The sequence below is a fragment of the Poecilia reticulata genome, chromosome 11 (assembly GCF_904066995.2).
Source record: "Poecilia reticulata chromosome 11, P_reticulata-male-v2, whole genome shotgun sequence".
Taxonomy (NCBI): domain Eukaryota; kingdom Metazoa; phylum Chordata; class Actinopteri; order Cyprinodontiformes; family Poeciliidae; genus Poecilia; species Poecilia reticulata.
The window spans coordinates 7370240-7385960 of NC_088840.1; the positions used below are offsets into that span (position 1 = coordinate 7370240).

General features: G+C 42.5%; 1 protein-coding gene and 1 long non-coding RNA gene across 5 annotated transcripts in view; one reads left to right on the forward strand and one right to left on the reverse strand.

The window, feature by feature from the left end:
* Window positions 1-15721, reverse strand: part of trit1 (tRNA isopentenyltransferase 1) — a 38558-nt gene that overhangs the window by 8242 nt on the left and 14595 nt on the right. For 3 of the 4 annotated variants that reach the window (XM_081612256.1, XM_008421482.3, XM_017307589.2), the window contains exons 2-8: window positions 15011-15151; window positions 13442-13540; window positions 13050-13207; window positions 9849-9985; window positions 8645-8756; window positions 4669-4781; window positions 4493-4570 (exon numbers count right to left, since the gene is read on the reverse strand). In XM_081612256.1, the coding sequence (XP_081468382.1) occupies window positions 4493-4570; window positions 4669-4781; window positions 8645-8756; window positions 9849-9985; window positions 13050-13207; window positions 13442-13540; window positions 15011-15151 (838 nt within the window). The remainder of the gene's footprint in view (window positions 1-4492; window positions 4571-4668; window positions 4782-8644; window positions 8757-9848; window positions 9986-13049; window positions 13208-13441; window positions 13541-15010; window positions 15152-15721) is intronic. The other variant, XM_008421483.3, reaches the window with a different exon arrangement.
* On the forward strand, window positions 9875-15357 carry LOC103472099 (uncharacterized). Its single transcript, XR_014089635.1, has 3 exons — window positions 9875-10010; window positions 14491-14561; window positions 14645-15357. It is a non-coding gene; the product is annotated as an uncharacterized LOC103472099 (long non-coding RNA).

The window sequence follows — 15721 nt, forward strand, 5'->3', positions numbered from 1 at the left end:
TTTGGGTTCCAGCAGATCTGCTGTTTGTTCTCTCACACTGAATAAAACAGACATTCCCATGAAGACGGTGAAAAACAAAAATCCCTTCTGAGTGAGAAGCTCAAAGGAGATTTTATGGTTTGAAACCAGCGGATGAAAGCTTTATATAGTTTTATTTTCAGCTGATCCCAACTACAACCAGCACTCCTTTAAATACAAAAAACTAAACAAAAACAAACTGTAATTGAGTTAGTCATTTTGGCAAAATGACTAATTTTAAATGCATTTTTGTGTTATTTACTCGTTGTGGCATCCAAAGTTTTATAGATAATGGCGTTTCTGATTGATGGCTGCGTTTCCATTCACCATAAAATTCACTTAATCACTTTAATCATAGGGCAATTTCAGGGGAAAAAAAAAATCTTGTTTATCGATAGAAAGTTTTGGTGCTAGGATGAATCGGACATTACCACTGTCATAAACCACAAAGAAGACGACAACAGAAAGTAGCTAAAAGATCATGGCGCAGCGTGTTTTTTAATAACTTATCATGTGAACAAACTTATTCCTGTGTGATTTTAATTGTGTTTCTTATTTAATGGAAACACTGCAAATGCTAACTTGCGGGGTTTTTTTCGACTTTAGCGGAATGTTGACAAAGTTTGGCGTACATTTGCAAAGGAAACGCAGCTAAACTCGTAGCATTGGCTGAATAAAGTCATGTGGAAGGATGTTGTTTAAAGATAAAGAAATGGAGTAAAGAAAAGCTGAAATAAAAAACAAAGTAAAATATGTTCCAGAAAACACTGGATCACTTTGAACCCACCAACCACACGGTGGTTGGTGTTTTTTTTTTTTTTTACACATATGTAAAAAAAAAAAAAAAGTAAAGCTCATTAAACCATAATATCAAAAAGTTTTCTTCTTCACACAGAGGTAATTTATTAATTAATCGCCTCCTCTGAGTCACATGCTTTTAAAAGCCAGCAGGTAATCACTGACTAACACAGACCTGTGTCTGGAAATTAAATAAGGACTCTTTAGTCACACACACACACACACACACACACACACACACACACACACACACACACACACACACACACACACACACACACACTCACTTGTACCTTGTGAAAACAATTCCAGTCTTGGCTTTATCTTTTGTGTGTGTGTGTAGGTGTGCGTGTGTGTGTGTGCGCTCGTGTTGGCTTCGCGCTCGCTGGAAGATGGAGGTGTGAACTCGTCCCGCACCTGTTCCCCCTGGCTGAGTCGGGTTACCTCCCCTCTCCGTCCGCGTGTCGCTCCATCCACTCACTCACTCTTTTAAATAAAAGATACAGACACCGCTGTTACTTAACACTCACGAGGCCGCTGTCAAGCTACACCTGTTTATTGTGCTTACAGATGTGTGTGTGTGTGTGCGTGTGTGTAGGTGTGCGCATGAATGTGGGGGGCCGATGTTCCGGCACTTAATAAAATGAATATAACCTCACATTACCATTTTCATTAAGGGTAATTAAATCCTTCAATTAAAACAGCCCTCTCTGAAAGACGCCGACACACACACACACACGCACACACACACGCACACACCTGCACTGTATGTTTACAGCCGGCCTACGCATGCACTTAAAGCTAAGTCAGTGTGAGCTTGCTTTCATTCGAGCCGGCCGACCGGCTGTTTAAATCCCCACGGTAACCAAAGCCAAGAGGACGGCCAACACCTGCCGCGCGCCTGTTTAACAAACCGATCCAGCTGGAGAACCGGGGTCAACCTGAGCTACACACACCGTTCCGAGACATAATGTGTGTGTAGGTGTGTGTGTTTGCGTGTGTGTGCGTGTGTCAGAATTCAAAAACTTTCCATGTTTAAAATGAGAGTGCTTCTTTTTACTTAAAAAAGTAATATTTGTTACTGGTTTAAAGAGAAACCAGTAACAAATATTACATTTTGTCAAGTGCCGTCATCAAAATCATCAATACGCATCAAATATGTTGATCAATGTTCCATTTATTATGGGTCCAATGCAACTCTAAACAGCTGGGTTTTTAATCTAGATTTTAAGGGTCTCAGTGTTTCGGCTGTTTTGCAGTTTTCTGGAAGTTTGTTCCAGATTTGTGGAGCATAGAAGCTGAATGCTGCCTCTCTGAGTTTGGTTCTGGTTCTGGAGATGCAGAGAAAACCAGAACCAGAAGACCTGAAAGGCCTGGAAGGTTACTATGACGACAGCTGATCTTTAACTTATTGTGGTGCCAAGCCGCTAAGCGATTTATAAACGACAGTAAATATTTTAAAGTGTATTCTTTGAGCTGCCAGTGGAAGAACGTAAGAATCATTGGAAGAAATGTAGGAAAGAATGCAGATTAACAGATGGATGGTTGAATATTCAGTGACAATCAGATGGATGATCAGTAGATGGATGGATGTAAAGCAAGGAAGGAGGAGAAAATGAAATAAAATAAAAAAATCAGACCTTTCCCATAGCATGATGCTGCCTAATTATGTCACATAAAGCACCGTTAAATCCAGCCTTCCAGGATCGGTAAATAGCTTCACGCAGCGTCAACACGATTCCTCCGAAGCGAGGCACAAACACTCTAAAAAACAAACGTCTGTGCAAAAGTCAGACGACTCCAGACGGATTAAAGCGTGTGTGAAGCAGCAGTAACACAGCTAGGTGCGTGCACACACACACACACACACACACACACCAGGCCATATGGTGCGTGCGGAGCAGGCAGGCAGTCGGTCACAAAGAGGGGGTGTGGAGGTTTAGGGCCCGGCTGTGGCCTTTAAGCCACTTGGGGCTAACAGGATTAGGAGGCGGGGTTACTAAAGGCCACGCCGCTGGCTGGGACACGGCCACCTTCTGGATGTTTGGAAACACGCAGTCGGAGGTGAAACGGGCCGCGACCGGAGTGAGAACTCGCCAGCGTTCGTGGGCACGCATCCATCGTGCTGCGACGGCTAATCTGGGCCGGCGTCCAAACGCTGCGGAGAACAGGGGGGCAACAGAGGACAAGAACTGGGAGAGCGCAGCTAAAGTTTCTGAGCTGCAGGTGTGCAGAGAGGATGGATGGTGGAGCATTATTCTACGACAGAAGCTCCATCTGCATAAAGTCAAATCTGTCCACCTCATCTCACCTAAAACTTCCTGTCGTACCGTCACCCTTCCCCGTCTGAAAACTGTGTAGAAGAAGCTGCTACAAAGATTAGCTTACTTATTCTAAAATGTTCATAATATACCTTTTTGATAACTATTTATTCGAAAAGGAGGCAGGCAGAAGTATAAACTTATTTAGTCATGCCCCCCTTTGTCATACTTTTATCCATTATTCTTAGTTTAAAGCTGCAGTACGTAAATTTTATAAAAATTGTTTTTATTACATATTTGGTAAAACTGTCACTGTGTTGTGACAGTTTATGAAACAGATAATCTGTGAAAACATTAATTTCTTCCACCTCTGCTATTGCCGTCTGAAGAAGTGCACCGCTCCCTGTCAAAAACAATCAATCAGAGCCAGGAGGAGGAGCTGAGCGCTACCAATCATCCCCAGGAACGCGCTGCTAAAAGTGCCAATGGTGGAGAAACATTCGGCTGTTACAGGAAAACCGTTCGTCCGCAGTCATTGGCGGCCATGCTAGCTAGCATGATGCATTCACCCAACATGTTCCAACGTTTCCCGTCTCAGCTTGTCAGCACACACAGCATGATAAACGGACGTCAAAATGGTTCAGTTTTTGTCTCATCTGACCAGACTCCTGTCATCCTGCTACTCTTCTATAAAAAGCCACAATTACGAAGTGCAAGACAATGGGTTGGATTATGTTTGATGCGTCCACAAAGTCATATTCCGTCATTTCAGCAACCACGTTCCTCTGCGTGAATCTCTGAAACTACGCGGACAGGAAAAACATGGCGGACGAGCAGTCAGACCACCGTTTTACTTTTGTCGCTATATTCTGCCGCTTTTCTTGCTAAAACAAAAACAATAAACAGAATTGACCAAAGTCAAAATTAGCAGGTAAATTTTTCTAAATATCGGTCAGAAAACTGGAATCGGTGCATCCCTATTGGTTTGTAGTCGTGACAAATGAGTTTCAATTTGCAGTGGGTTTTGTTTCTGTAAAATACACCGTTTGTGGTTCTAATGTGGAAAAAAAGAGAGAAAAAAACGTGAAGCCACAGGAATACTTTTACAAGCATCTCTGTATGAAAAGGAGAGCCAGAAACAAACACGCATTTTCACAATAAAACAGTCTCAGAGAGACTCTTTAGGCGTTTAATAAGGAGCCTGAAACTCAGTTTGTGAAACAGAGACTGATCATTAAGATTCTCGGCTGTGGAGGAGAAAACACACTCTCACACACACACACACACACACACACACACACACACACACACACACACACACACACACACACACACACACACACACACACACACACACACACACACACACACACACACACACTACTCGGTGCACAAGCTGGCAGACAGAAACTTACGTTTGAGGAAACGGTTACGGACCCACTTATTCTGTTTGCGGGCGTAGCGCTTTGTGGCGATCTTCAAAGCTTCTATGCCTGAAAAAGAGTTGAAGGAGGGAAAAGATGAAGCAGAAACGGAGAACGGTCAACCAGACCACAAACCTAGCGAGTGTGAAGTCGGGTATTTCTCTGACCTTTGTCTCTCAGCTCGTCTCTCTCCTGCTGGCTGCTGCTCTCCGGAGCCGTCAGGTAGTCGTGGAACTCCTTAAAGCCGATCGACTGGAAAATCCCGTGTTGATAGTCTTGGCTGCGGGGAGCAGAGGAAACACGACTCGTCGATATGTAAACTTTCCTCCTTTGACGTGACATTTATGGCGCCGGTGATTCAGATCTCATTTTCCTTCCCCTCCATCTCTCCTTCCAGCCCCACATGCAGATGTAAAAACCCTTCCAGAAATAGAGTGACTGGCAAAACAAACAAACAAACAAAAATCATCTGAACGTAGACGACATGAGGACCCACAGGTGGTAAAACTCAGCAGGCTACTCTCTCCCAGCAATAAATACACAACTTGTTTACAGACACTAAATGCTGAGCAGAAAAGTAGAAATTGGTTGTGATAAGATCTGAGGAATCCAGGAGGAAGTTTGTAGCAGCTCATAAGTCTTGTAAAAAGTTCTCAAAAGAATTCGAAATCAGAAATTTCACCCTAGAAGTCGGCAATTAGGGGGACAACATGTCAACCCAAGTTATTTTACCTTGAGCGCAAGCCGCAAGATGCTGAAAGAAGTGGTAGTCGCTCTTAGATAATCTGATACTATTCTCGTTTTGCATTTTCTATACAGCAGTACAGATATTAAAATATTTTTTATAATACTATAACACCCAGTTGGTGGAGGTAGTTATGCTAATGAGCTAATAATGGAGCTAATTTCTGCTTAGCGCTAACTAACTTTGAAAACGTTTAGGACACTTCATTTCCCCTGAACTATTTTTCCAGGTAACTTCTAAAGGAGCCAACTTACTTGAATGTGTTGTAAACTTCCAATTGAATAAAGTTTGACATCTGTGTTCAAGTTTTGATCATTGAGTTATGAAAGTAGCTGGACGCTTATATTCATGCTTTTACTTTGAAGAGGGTTTTACTTTGAAGTTCCGCTTCCTCTTCTCTCATTTTCTCTCTTTTCGTTTTTCCCACTAACTTTATCTCAAACAAACCAACATACAGGAACAAAGTAAAACACAGGCAGCGGAGCTGAACTGAAGTTGGCGCTTTAGCATTAGCTTCTGCCAAATATTGTGTTAGTACAGTGCTTTAGCATTAGCAGAGCTAACATTCATGGTTGGTGGGTTAGGGCTCAACTACCTTTCTACTGCTTCAGTAAACATGTTGTAGTTTGGTTTAATATTTAACATCAAAGTATATGAGCGAGCGTCATGACGAGACACGCCCACTGATCTTTCTTCAAATTACTTTTTTAGTTTTTCTTTATTAAAGAAACGGATAAATGCATGCTGCCAGATTCAATACAAGTCGCTTTTTGTGTTTTATTGGACTGAAGCGTTAGCCAAAGCCAAACTGGAGTAGTGAAAAGAAAAGCGCCATATTCAATCAGCTATAATTGCTAAAAAAAAATGTTTAAAAAGTGTTGCGTCTCAGATACCTGATCCGTAAATCCACACACTCGGAAGAGGAACAAGAAGAAGAAGGAAAAAATAAAACTGGCCAGACGGGAAGAGGCAGAAACTGGAGAACAAGCTCCAGAGGACAGGAAATGTAGGGAGGAAGAGAAAAGAGGGAATGAAGGAGGGAGAAATTTGACCTTGATGTCTGGTCACAACAACCAGCAGAAGAGAGAGAGAGAGAGAGAGAGAGAGAGAGAGAGAGAGAGAGCAAGAGAGAGAGAGAGGCAGAAAGTGAAGGGATGATCAGATTGCTGCTGGGAAGGCAAAGGATAACGAGGAGCATAAGGTGGGATGGGATGAAGAGGGAACGGGGGGCACAGAAGAGAGAAACCAGCAGCATCCTCGGCATCCGACTCTCACAGTAACATCATTTCCCACACAATCTACTGCTTTGTGTATCACAGAGATGAAGTTATTACTGAAGCCGGGGCGTGACCAAACTTCACACAGAACAAACAAAATCGTAACGTTTTCTGATCTGTGACTGCGTGATGCTAAGCGCTAACAGGCTCACAAGAACACCGCTTTACTACGGAGGAATCAGTGTGGTGGAAGTATCTGGAATCTACTTGAAGAAAGACAGTAATTCCTGTGGTTTACTGAAGCTGCAAAAGAGCGAGAGAGAGCAAGACTTTCAGCAGATAACAGAAAAGTTTATGTGTTGCAGCAAAGTCGCTCCCTGTATCCTTTTGAGTTTTGAACCTCATACTGCTGTGAGTCTGCATTTTTTCGGAAATGACCACGGAGACTGTTGTTTTAGTTATGCTAGCCATGCTAATCGCTAACAAAAGTTGCAAGAGATGGCTAAAAAAATTTAATCATTTAATCTAGCAGCAAGGTTTTTTATAAACTTTAATGTGACCCTGTTTCATGGCGCTCTACTCCACCCACACAGTCTGACGGCTCCTCTGCTCCTAATATAAATAATTAATGACTGCTCAGGGCAGAAAGGCCAGGGAAAACATACATGTCTTCCTTACAAAAACTGGAGATTCAAAATCGGACTTGTAAATCTAATGTGCGCGACTCTAAAAAAAGAAAGCGGAACTCGGAAACGTCCCGGTGGAAGGGTACCAGACGGAGAGGAAAAGCTCGCTGCTAGAAATAAAAATAACCCTTCCTGGATCAATTTCTGGAGAGCGGGAAAGTCAATCCAGACGTTTTCCATCGTCCCTCCACCTTTGGAATTCAAGGACGATCACCGGGAATCTTCTTCTGTTACTACTGTCCTCTTATCAAAAAAAAAGAAATGTAGAAAATTAAAATGGCTCTTCAATTACATGAGACAACGAAAGCCAAGTGATTGCACTAGGCCTCGTCTTTCTCAGGTATGTGGATTATCAGAATGAAAAAAGGAAGGCGTTCTGTCATCGACGCCAAACCAAACCCCGCTCCGAACGTCTGAAGGGCCCTGGAAAGCCGGCGAGAAAGTGAGACAATCCCGATGAATCCAGACGGCGTCTTGCGACCTTTCATAGTTTAGTCACGCCTCACACGGATGATGACTGATCAGCAGTGGCAGCCTTGGGAGCAACCAGAGGGAGCTGCCTACGAGTCGACTCCGAAGGTCACTTGCTTGCTTTGAAGAACATACACAAGATACGCCGTCCTCTTTACTCTGACGCCCCTGAATAAACAACATCACAGCCTCCAAATCTGTGGGAAGATCGGATCTTCAATCAGGGAACACGTTCCTTCAGGGAATAAACTCCGATCAAAGATCTTCATGATAGGTAGCAACTTGACAGAGAGGGAGGGACTCGTCAACGGGGGCTCGCGGCCGTCTGGGCCGTCTCTAAATAGGTCTGCAGGCCACTGGGAGCCGACAGCGCGCAGCAAGAGTGGCCCGTCAGACTACGACGGGGGAGATAAATAACCGGACTGTCGCTTGGCAGAGCTCACTTCCCTCCCATCGCCCTGGTTACGCAGAGGAATCGAGAGCGGCAATCTCAGAATCAGATGGGGCGCATGGGGAAATAAAGCCGTACTCATCAGATTCCTCTCGCTCGCTTAGCAGCATCAGTAAATCAGTTCTTCAGCAGACGCTGGAAGTCTGAAGATGGTAGGAGTTTTTGGTTTATGAAGCAAAGAAATGCCACAAACCAACCCGTATCTCAAACACGTTGCTTCTGTTTGAGGTAAAACAGAAGCAACGTTCCCAGTGGGTGCTAAAGCAACACACTGGCAACTTTCCTCTCAAAGTGTGTTTACAGGTTTTGGGGGAGTGCTGAGGGACGATGTAGAGAGAGCCTTTTAAGGTTCCAGCAGGAGAGGCGAGACGTCGGAGAAATTGTTTTTCCCTGATGTCGTCAGAGTCTCCTTCGGCTGCGAGCGGAGCGCTTTTAAAGAAACTTAAAAACGTCTGGATTATAAGCTTTACCCACATCTCTAGGCTTCATTTTGAGCATAACTGAGGAAGGGAACAAGCAACTAAGTCTCAATATGGGCGACGAAAAATTTAGTTGCATTAATGAACTCCTCACCTGTCGTCCTGGACTTTCTGTCGGTTGTATCGGAGGTGGAAATCCCGGAGTTCGTCCAACAGGCCTGCAGCCAGCATCTCATCTACACGGGCGTCCAAGCGCTGGTCCAGAGCTAAAAGACAAACCGGATCCAATACGTGTTTGTTTGTCCTTACGTCTACAAATATGGTGCCTTGCACAGGTTTTCATCCCACATGTTGCTAATCTCAAAATTCATCTTGTTGGGACTTTATGCGTCAGAGTAAACTCTTCAAGCAGGGGAATGTATTCATGGTTAACTGAAAAGTGTGGTGTGCATTTGTCTTTGACCCCCTCGAGTGAAGACTTCATAGAACCAGTTATTGTTTTAATTAGAGCTGAAACTCTATCAATGCCGATTATTTTGTTGAAGTTGCGATAAAGTCAGCTAAGTTAGCAAGAGTGGTTGATAATTGTTAGCCGTGTAAGTTTGCTAATCAATCCTCTCTCACGGTTGAGCAAAAGCGGACAGTTGCCGATAAGATCAGTGGATAAAATCGGTTTCTCATGCAAATACCGGCAGATCCCCAATCTCTCAAAATATCAGAAATCGGGCCCAATTTATCAATCAGTGCATTCCTAAAACTAATTAAATACTTTGTATCTAAAAGACAGGATGGCTCAAACCAAGTCAGATTGGATGTGGAATGTCTGAACATCAATTCCTTAATTTTGCCACAGATTCTCAGATATAGACTTTGACTAGGCCGCTCTAGCACATTAACTTGCTGTGTGCTAAAACATTCGACTGGAGCTCTTTGGGGTTCTGATCCTGCTGGAAAGTGAAATTCCATCCCAGTCTTAAGTCTTTGGCATCTTGTGACAGATTTTCTTCCAGGATGGCTCTGAATTTATCTCCATCCACCTCAGCATGATGCTGCCAACCTCACATTTCCAACAGGTGTTTGACATGTTCAGGCTAAGGTAGCGTTAGCTTGCGTAGCATTTTACACATTGGCCAAAAGGTTTAGCTTCATATCGCTGTTTTCCATACTTCTTATAGCTCTGATTCAACGATGGCTTTCTTCTCTTCACACAGAGTAAAAAGGGGTGAAAGAAAATGCAACGCCACACTTTTAAGATTTTTATTCAGAATTTAAAACATATGTATATATAGTTATAATGAATGAAACCTGCTTAAAATGAATGGAAATGATATAGAAGAAGATGATTCTGCCGTCCTCACCCTCCATGTCTGCGTGCAGCCAGAAGATGCAGGGGTCGGGGAACCTCAGAGGCCCGCCGAGGCCGTCACCGCCCTGCCTCTGCTCCTCCAGCCAGCGGCTGTGAGGAACACCCGTGTTGTAGTGAATCTGAAGACTTCTGCGAACAAAAGCAGGGAAAGAGGGTAAGCTCTCACTCTGTGAAGTCAGATTCCTTTTTCCCGCATCCAAAGTCTCTCCGGGTAAAACCGAGATTAGCAGAGTTAACCGCCCACTCATCCACTAAATCCGCTGCAAATTAAAACCTCCAGCTCCCTTTTCTGAGACGCTAATTAATCACGCGGGTTAACTTGTTGTGAACGCTGACGACGACGACTGCTGGGTAACGCTCCCCAAGGACGCGTGAAGAGATAAATAAGATCCCACAAAGAAACGGATCTGAATGCAAAGCGCATCTTTTTTAGTTACGCCCGGCTGGACACCGAGGCTGGGAGGAAAAGATGACGCCTGTCAGCTCCAGTCTGAATAAAGAACAGGGTAACCTAACCTGCTCACATAAAACACCGCCGCTCCTGCTGCTACCCGTCAAGCTGCGCTCACGAGAGGAAACCGGCTGTCAGGAGGAGAGGGCCCAATCTCTTCAGGCTAAACCCAGAGAAAAAAACCTAACGGGAAGCAGAGCTGGTCCGGGGAACAAATGGTATAATTTAAGCTATGATATGAAAAAACAAAGAGCAGCCTGGTGTGAAGCAAAGGGAAAACGATTTGTGCAGGTTTTTCTGTTTTGTTTCATCCAAACTGGTTTCTCTTGGACATGAGAAGTTGGATCTTAATGGGATAACCTGTATAAATGAATGTACTTTTTTTTTTAAAAAAGCATTTTTGTTTTCAAATGGTGAATAATGTCTGTAATATTCCAAGAGAAATTTTTAAAAATTACCAAAACAAAACCCCAAAAACTTCTTTTTGTTAATCCTTACTAGCTTAAAACAGGAAAAGCTTAGTCTGATTAAATGTGCGACAGGCAGCAATAAAACTGTTACTTCTCATTCTATATAGTGCGTTTAAATATCTGGTTTCAGCCACAAATGTAAAAAAAAAACAAAAAAAGAAAACTTGCCTGACAAGACAAGTTAACTTTTTGTAAAAGATGAAAACAAAAAGAAGTCGCTGCCTTTGAAACACAAAAAACGCATTTGCTGACGATGTCACTCCTCTGGAAAAAGTAGATCTGAATGTACATTCAGGGTCATGTTTCTGCTTATGACCTTCATATTGGGCCCCTCTATAGTCACTGATTAAAACTTATTGACTTTGTCACTATATTTACCAATTTCCAGAGTAAAACCCCTTATTAATAAAACCCGTTTTGTCTCTCTCTCTTTCTCTTTCTCTGGTGGGGATATTGTGAATGAAGTTAAGGGAATATCTGCTATGTTAGAGACCTAATTGTATGAATTACAAACATGAATCTGCAGCATTAGGCGATTCAGAAAAACAGCTCTAATTACTGTGCTGTTTTACCTCAAAAAAATGTGTGTCGCCTAAGAATATCCCACCAAACTACAAGATATTACTCGCAAATGTGAGTTTAATTAGCTCCTTTTACTCTGTAGCTGAATTACTTCCAACTACTTTGTTTTTTTTCTAGCAAGTATATGATTCCTGTTATTTCCCCGTTGCGCCGATGGCTTTCAGCGGCAACAACTTTATGCTTTGTAATGAAAAAAGAAGTAGCTTCCAGATGTAATAAAGCAATCTGTCAGCTTTTGCTATAAGTTATGGATTATGAGTTTGGGGCTGAGGACACGGCACACCAAGTCGAAACAGGATATTGTTTAACTCCGTCGTAATGGAAAACAGTCTCTGAATAAACAAGAAGCTATTCGACTAGATTTACCTCTGACTAAAACAGCGGCAAAGATTCATGTATAACACCATGGCTAGTAGAAATGCTATTAAAATTTACTGTCAATTACTGTCAGGTTAAAAAGATTAACTTCTTTCACAATGCAAATTAAGTTAGTTTTTACTTGTACAATGCTAAAAATGTATGCTAACCCGCTACAGCGGCATTACGAACAGCAAAATGTTGAAAGTAAGTGGAGACATAGACTTGCACCTCTTTCTAAGAGTCACTAAAAAATAAAATTAAGCAAGTCTATAGTTTTGGAAAGAATGACCTTTTTGTTTCTAATGTCTATTAAAGTTAAAGAAAACTTCATACTGTGAAATTTTTATATCAGAATAACATTGAAAAATAAGAACATAGCACTAAGCTAACACTTTTGTACACATCCGCTGCTGTTAGCATCTAACCGACTAGCTTAAGTTAGCACCTAGCACAGCTGCTAAAAGAACAGATAACAACCATATCATGGGCTATGTTTTCACACATTCCCAACCCCATTATATGTCACATTATGTACTATGCTTTGCTCATAGTAGCACTATTTTGCTTCTTTTGCTAAATGATAAAAGACTAGCTAAGGAAACTGTATTAGCAATCATCATTTCGTCCCTTACTACATTCATTTCAAACAAACCGTTTCTTGCCCATACGAGTAAACCAAAGTGTATTAGTTTATTTTTATTTGTAGTTTGGCATTTTGAAAAGATGCATGGGATTGATATTTGCTAATTTTTCCTTGTTGGGAACTGATCCAGGCCAAATACAGGAACGTAATACTTTGAATTTTTACACATGCTTTCATCGTAGACATAGCGATAATAAGATTGTCATTATTTTTAATTAGGATTCCAAACAATAACCTCAATTATAGAGTGCTAAACACATATTTACTCTTATGTATAATAATTTATAACTAAAAAACATAAAAATTGGTTAAAAAAGGAACCAGCAGGTCCGACCTCAGAGAAAACCACAAACTGGTACTGACCAGAAAAAAAAAATAAAAATCCCGGTCCATTTTTCTCGCTCCTCCAATATTTTCATGAAATATGGAGAAGAACTGTTGGATTGTCTCGCAAGATTTAGTCTGATTTGTTAAAGCTTTGAATTACGTCCCATTTATTTTGGCTCCGTTCCGACTTTGGGTCCCTGTGACTCCCATATTCAACAGAATACGACTCCGGATCAAACCAAAACCAACTCGAAGCCAACTTAACAACCCAAGGAACAAAGCACCAACAATATGACCACACACTGTTAACAAAAGACAACATTTGACATATGGAGCTGATGACATGACCAGCTGCCTCACCTGGCTATCTTGCGCTTGTCATTTGGGTGCAGCATGGAGGCCATTTTGGGATCCACCTCAGCCAGCCTTTTATGCAGCTCCTCTCCACCCAGTTTCTCCAGCTCCATCTTCCTGCTTTGGCCTCCGTCTGCTCCGTCCCCCGAGTCCTCATTCTCCTGCTGCGAGGCACGTTCGCTTCACATATCTTCAATTATTCAAGACTTTTTAGCTCAGATTTAGCCGAATGTACAAAATCCACAAGGTATGGCATCATTAGCATAAGAAAAAAAAAAAAAACGATGATTCCAAACATAAGCTAACTAGACTTTACATCGTCCATCACCAAATCTAAACCTTTGACTTAACATAAAGAGAAACGAGGAGGATGATAAGTATTGCATAAACTCGCTCACCCCCGTGTCCAGCAGGACTTTCCACAGCAGAGACTCGATGTAATAGTTTGTTCCTCCAACAACGATGGGCAGCTTGTTTCTGCTGCGCATGTCGCCGACGTTGGAGCGAGTTAAGGAGGATGTCGAAACCTCTGAGAATGAGTGGCGTTTTGTTGAGAAAAAAAATAAAAAATTTCCACCCTTTGTGTAAATTTTAATTACTGAAGTAACTTAAAGGGCGTGTTGGCAACTTATTGGGTAAAACTACCCACTAGCTTAGGGGTGCAACAATTAATGTCCTCATATTTATGTGAGATGCGATTGGCTAATGCTTACATAAGAAACCAATTTTATCTTTTGTTGTAAACGTCTGAAAATCAGCCACTGCCCCGTTACCCTACCTGCACAAATCTGAATGCGAGCAGCTAACGATAATCAGCCGATTGTTGCCAACTTAGCAACTTTGTTGGTATAACTTGGCAACCTTTCAAATAAATTGGTATCGGCCAAAATCGGACTTGTTAGAAAAGACTTTTTAAACATCCATGAACGGCTAGAATAGAGTCGGTGCATCCCTATTAAAGATGTTAAAGAGAGATAATTGATGTTTGTGTTTTACTATCATCTCTTGATTCTTCACTTTGAATACTCACTTCAATTCAAACGAATGAGCAGCAGCAGAGAAACTGGAGGACGAGAGCTGTTTGGTGTCACAGACAGAAGCGCCACACCTTATTTCCTCTGTCGCATCTTCTTTCATCCTAAGCCTCCTCCTCCCCCGCCTCTTACTGTGGGCTAATCAAATAACCCCTCAAACCAGATAAAAGCCCATCAGGCATCATCACTCGCCTGTTGTCCACTTACAGGCCTGCCTCTCTGCAAAGAAGAGCGGAGGAAGGTTATTGACAAGCAGCAGAAATCAAGAGGATGGGAAGCCACGGGGGGAGGGGTTTCTGCGAGTGGCGTGTTTAGTGGTGGGTGGAAATGATGCGACATCAGATCCTGCGTCCTTAAACTTAAACTCACACCGACTCCCTGTTTCTCTCCTTTTCCTCCTAATCTGTATTCAGCTCTTCCTCTTCGCCACCAGCAGGTTCCTGCTGCACCGATCCTATTCTTGGAGCTCCCGCATCCCTTCAAAGTGTGTGCGTAAGAATAAAAAAACGGCAGACAAGCATGTGTGTGTGCGCCGATCTATTAATACCTCTCTCTCTCTCTTTCTAGTTATCGCCTCCTCTCTGCACATCTGTGTGATGTGGCCGGCGTCTGCGGGGCGTGACCGCCCAGAGCCGGCGCCTGTTGGCGTGCGTGTTTGTCAAGACACACCACAGACACGCTCCGCTATAAATATCAACTCTAGCGATCTCCTGCTTTGCGTTCTTCCAGCAAAACATCTGCAAGAGGCAAGAATCAGGACACGGCGTCAACAGAGCTGCTGCGTTCGAGCCAATTAGTACGTTAGACCTGCCAAGTTTCCCGCCAAATAATCTGCCGTGTGGCGGGTCGATGGCGCGGCGTGGAATCAGGTGGAAGAAAAAAAAGAAAAAAAAAACAGTTTCTTGGTTATTGAATTTGAAGAGTGTAGGATATGAGCTCCAGCGCTTTGTTCCTGAAGTCCACCACCGTGTAGGTCCGCACCAACGGATCCACGAAGTCCAACATGTGGTGTGCGCACTGGGCGCGCTCCTCGGCACTCACCTTATTTGTGATGATGTCCAGACCCTTGTACACCTGCAAGGGTCAGACATGAGTAAATATTAAAATACGGAGTAGTTGGTCTGATTCCAGTTCCGTTCCTCTTGACAACGTTCGGCGTCGGGCATTGATCGTATCGTTTATCATTCATCGCGATACATTTCTTACCAGGATTATTTCTTGATTTATCGTTGTCATCACAAATTCCAATTAATGATGTTTAAAATAAAACCTGAAACTGCCCTGTGTTGTCGGGATTGTTCGTTTTGCTATTTTTCTCCACCGTTTTGTTCAAATCTGAGCTTCTGCAAAGCTCAGATTTGCAGAAGCTCCTCATGGTGCTCCTACTTACAGGTGAGTATTTATCATATTGTTATTTATCGTGATAAGCTTTTTTTATAACACTTTTGATATATTATTGTCACGATAAATTCCTATTAAAGATGTTTATCCTGTCAACCCCCAAAAACAGTCCGAATTATCGGGATCGTTAGTTTTAGTATTTTCTCCAATGTTTGTTGAATAAAGGTGCATCAATAAATATCACTACATATGATTAAATGCAGCTACTTTGTGCATTTTTGCAAGTTTAGATTTCAAAATTGC